The sequence below is a fragment of the Apis dorsata genome, unplaced genomic scaffold (assembly GCF_000469605.1).
Source record: "Apis dorsata unplaced genomic scaffold, Apis dorsata 1.3 scaffold_99, whole genome shotgun sequence".
NCBI lineage: Eukaryota > Metazoa > Arthropoda > Insecta > Hymenoptera > Apidae > Apis > Apis dorsata.
Window position 1 is genome coordinate 534586 of NW_006263397.1, and position 5288 is coordinate 539873.

The window sequence follows — 5288 nt, forward strand, 5'->3', positions numbered from 1 at the left end:
AAAATTTTAAAATAAAAATAAAATGTCAATGATATATATGATATATATATATATATATGATAATTAAAATGATTTATGTAAACTATCGAAATATCAAAATAAAAAATATGTACATATAATTTTATCAAAGATATGGAAAACTAATTGTAAGAACAATTATAATATGTAGTTTTGGCATTAGTTTTTTCTAATCAATAATAATCATTACGTCAGTATACATGTTTAACTGCTTAAATTGCAACAAGTAGTGAATCAATTGTTTTAAGTTAATCGAACATTAAGATAATAAGAATTCATCGAACTGATTAACATTTCGAAATTCAGAATGAAAAATAAAAATTACTGAAACGTTGAATATTAATCGATGAATGCATTAAAATTGTTCGTACATGAAAGTAATCGAAAATATTTTATTATAAAATTAAAATTAAAAATCTTTGATTTTTTAAAAAAATTTTAAATATATATATATTATATGTAATACAAATTATAATAAAATTATATATATATATATTATATATATATAAACGATATAATTTATTAATAATTTATTAAACGATTCAAAATATAATATAATATAGTACAAGTAAGAACTTTTAATGCAATTAAAAGTACATTAAATTATTAATACTTATTTATAGTTTAATAATTTATCATGTATTAATAATGTTAAAAAGATAATTTTATTGATTTCATAATAAATAAATGTATGTAAACATGCACCAAAGGCATATTTGATGAACTTCTAATATACTATAAATTTCAACAATAAGTATATAAAAATAATAATTAATTTCAAAACCGTAATGAGTATTTTTCGCAAGTTGTATTCTGTATAATAATGATTGAACAAAAGGGGACGGACCTGTAGTGCCTTAAAAAAAAAAGATAAAAGTTTTTTTCATAAATACATTACACAAGAAATATTCAAGTATAAAATTGTTATCGTTACACTGGATATTCATGTGATGAACTTAATAATTTTTTAAATAAATCGTTACATGTAAATCACTGATAACTGATCACACACAATTTATTCTAATATGATTGCTTATAAAGCAACACTGAATATAACACTTGTTTTCCGAATCATGAAAATAAGTAGCTTTAATCCAATAGAAATCATGCATATAATTTAATTGATATGTAACACAATTTTTCTACGTTTATTTTGGCAGAATTAGTTTCTGGACCGCTGTCTGAGTCAGACTGCTTTAACAGCATGCGTCTTGCGCGGGAGAGCGTTTGCACACGGCACGACACGACGCGGAGTTTAATCTCTATTAATAAATACCCGCTTTGCCTCGGCCAGAATAGAGAGCAGCTCTCCACTGCTGGCTTATTGAATGCATACGCAGTGTTTCATATTGGAGATCGTAACAAACGCGAATCGATTTTGTCTTTGATAGATTTTTATCGATGGATTTACGAGGTTATATCATAATGATACAAAAATAATACATGATCGAATTAATTTGTCATGATTTAATTCAATATTTATGTTTTTTCATACTATGAATTTTAATTATATCAAAAATATTATTAAAAAAATTTTTTTTATTTGCAAATTGAAAAAGAATTGAATATACTTGAATATACTTAATCATCTAATTTGTAAATTTGAATTATCATATGGAAATATTTACTATGAAAAATCAATTCTTGGTTTAAATATTAAAAATATCTAAAACTTTTTTATTTGCAGAGTAAAATATAAAAGTCAATAGAAAATTGATCAAGTTTAGATAAATTAGAGAAATAAATAGAAAATCATGATGAGATCAAATCATATTTATGTCAATTGCATTAGTATTTATATCTTTTTCTTTAGGAAACATTTAAATAATTCTAGTCAAAGGATTATTAGAAACTACAATATAATCACTTTTAAATATTTATAAAGATACAATAAGATATTTTAATTTAAATTTTTTTTTAATTTTCTATATTAACAAAGAATTAAAATATTAAAAAAGTATTCACATTACTATTTTTTGTATGAATGAATATATAATGAATATTTACAATTAACATTTAATAATATGAAAAAATGAAATTATTAAGCTATTACCAAAGATATGAAAAGAAATAATTAAATACAATATAATCAATTTTCATTTTTAAAAATTGATTTACATATATTTGAAGTAAATGAAAAAAAGTATAAATTACGAAAATATAAATGCATAATTAAACTTACCAACACGTTCTCCGTTGCTACAAACAATACCTGTCGCCAAGGTCTGAAAAATATTATTACAATCATATTATTAATCCTATTAGAGTTTTACTAATATTTGTAATACTAAGAAAAATGAAAAAAAACACGACTATATTTTTTTTTATTGTATTATATTACTATTATAGTGAAAACTTCTCCATATTGAAATATAATGATATTTAGGGTTCACCGAGTATTCATGAAATTCAATATTACTCTCGATATTTAACACATAGTGACGCATTAATCTCAGAAATAATTATATAGTAATTCTTTTATTTTTAATAAATTTTTAAAATATTATATATATTGAATTAATAATATATTGAAATTTTTCATTATTTCAATAGAATACTCATTTTTATTATAAATTATTGCAAATACAATTTTCTTTTGAATATCTACATAATTACATAATCTAATGAATTTTTCTAGAAATTTTTTTTTGTATAATTTAAATGTATGAAATATCTGAAAAAATATATTTATTTCTTTTTTTTTATAATAGTTTAGTTTAAATTGAAAGTTTGTAATAAGAATTTTTTAAGTTATTTTATAAAAAAAATAGTAAATTATAAAATATTATGCTATTTTTAAATCTTTACAAATACAATAAAATATGTTAAAAAATTATATACATCCTTTTTTTTAATTTAAAATAATAAATATTCTTAAAAGAATATTTCTCGTTTTTGTGTTTTACAATAACTATTATAATGATTATTATTTAATTAATAATTAATTACTTAATAACGATTATTAATTTAATTGTTAATAAATTACAAAAATATATGATAAATATATGAAAAATATAATCAACTTATTTTGATAAGATAAGAGTTACATAATTAAAAATATATGGAATTATTTTTCATATTATAATAATTATTCAATTAAAAGTTATTTTAAAAAATTTAATCATATTATTTTTATATTGTGCAGAATGATTAAATAATAACAAAAAGATTATTTTAATATTAAAATATTATTTATTATATGATTATGGCATTTATGAACATTAAGCATTTATGATATATTGAAGATTTATGAGAAGAGATAAATATAATAAAATTATAAAATTAATAATAAAATTTAGTTAATTTATTTTATATATGGATAAATGATACATTTGTATAAATCTTAACAAATGAATAAAGATACTAAATTGTAATTAGTCAGAAATCAAGTGATGTTGAAAAAACTTAAGAATCATTGCCAAAGTTTTTTTCAATACAAAAACTGAATGTTCCGTAGAATAAAATCACTGGATCCTAATAAGTATTCATGTCTAAATGAGAAAAGGATGAATCATTATTGGTATAATTATATTGAGTTATTTGAATTTTGTAAATTGCTCATTATTATTTTTTTTTAATTTCGTAATTAAAAGATATACAAAAAATTGATAAAAATGAAAGCGATTTATTTATTTATTATAGCATATAGATTAGCAATTTAATTTTTTAGAAAAAAATATTATTTAATCAATAATTAAAATATCAAGATATAAGAAAATTTAATGAAACTTTTTTTGTCAATAATCCTTACAATATTTTTGGGATAAAATGTATTGATCCGTATATTTGCACAAAACGCAGTACAAAACGGAAAGCTTCTCGATTAGACGTAACCTTCGCATCGATTTTATGTGTAACAGAGGTCAATGACGTATTAGGTTCAACTATATCTTGGAAATATGCTAAAGAAAAAGACAAATAAAAAAGAATGTTTGATCATATTTTCTTTATAAGACAACAACATTGCATTCTTATTTCTAATTATGTTAATATACACGGGGAATAGAGAAACATACGCCCACATTCTTTGGTGCTAGAAAACGAGTTGATATTAGAGGCGGTCGCAGTACTCACATTCATAGTGAAGGGACAGCTGACAGTCGATCCACGTAACACTTAACACTGCCACGAATTATGACATCGTGTAGAATTCCAAGAGAATATCACTGTATGATTACGAAGTGGCCGTATACGCATGTCACTTCTTAAAAATCACGAAGATGTAGTACTTTCCGGAATGCATATTCTGAGTCACTCTGTCGATGAGAGCCCCTCCCTGACTGCAACAACCCCTGTCTGATCTCAAACGCGCATGCTCCTAAATTTATGGTGTTTTACAAAGAAAGGGGATGATTCTGTTTTGTAGTCAGGTTCTTTTCGCGTGTATGCATTTTTAACTACTACCTCAAGTATTGTTTTTTGACTTCATGCGAAGGGCACAATAATAATAAATGATCAATGATACGATCATCCCTTAAGTTTTAAGGTTATTGTGCGCATGTCTTGAATATCTTCTCCAGATGTCAATGATCGAACAACTGATCAACAAATTTTTGTTTTGGTTTATTAAATATTTTTCTTAATATTTTTATAAACAGACTAATTTATGTATAATTATCAGGGAGATTAATTATTCATGTATAATTCATAGCGAATTAATTTGAAATTATGATATTCTTTTCTGACTGAGAATATGTACATGATCATATCATGATTCCGAACTGACTTCGCTTTATATTGATTTTCAGCGCTTTAATATCCTTATCTGCAAAGGTTGTTAATTTTTTGAATGACCTATGCCTTATTGAGTTTAATTATATAATACACATATAATTGAGAACGGTAATAATGAAGGAGCTATTAAAAAAATTTATATGATGGATTAGATATTATTTATAAAAAAAGATTTATTTAAAAATAAATAAATATGTTCGAATATTTTATGTGAATATTAAAAAATTTCTTTAATATTCAATAATTCTTATATTATTTTTTGTAAAATTTAATATATATTAATATTTTATTCATAAATCATTAAATTTTGAAAAAAATCTGTAAAAAAAATAAAAATATATAATCATTAAAATATAAAAAAAACAAAATATTTTACTATACTTCCAACTTAAAGAAAAAAGAAATTATTATTTCTATAAAACTGTATGAATCTTTAATTTTTAAATTTATAAATAAAAAATTTGTATTATTTTATCTCCCATTTCTTTAATATCTTCGAAATTTTTTTTATCAGAGAAACAGTAACGATTATTATT

The 5288-nt window shown here is 21.6% G+C and overlaps 1 protein-coding gene across 1 annotated transcript in view; it reads right to left on the minus strand.

The window, feature by feature from the left end:
• The window catches only part of LOC102681723, a 16169-nt gene extending 11680 nt beyond the window's left edge, over positions 1 to 4489 (minus strand). Inside the window, exons 1-2 of the mRNA XM_006612150.2 lie at positions 4093 to 4489; positions 2201 to 2243 (exon numbers count right to left, since the gene is read on the minus strand). Of these exons, the coding sequence (XP_006612213.1) occupies positions 2201 to 2243; positions 4093 to 4098 (49 nt within the window). The 5' untranslated portion in view covers positions 4099 to 4489. The remainder of the gene's footprint in view (positions 1 to 2200; positions 2244 to 4092) is intronic.
• Between the last annotated feature and the right edge of the window lie 799 nt (positions 4490 to 5288).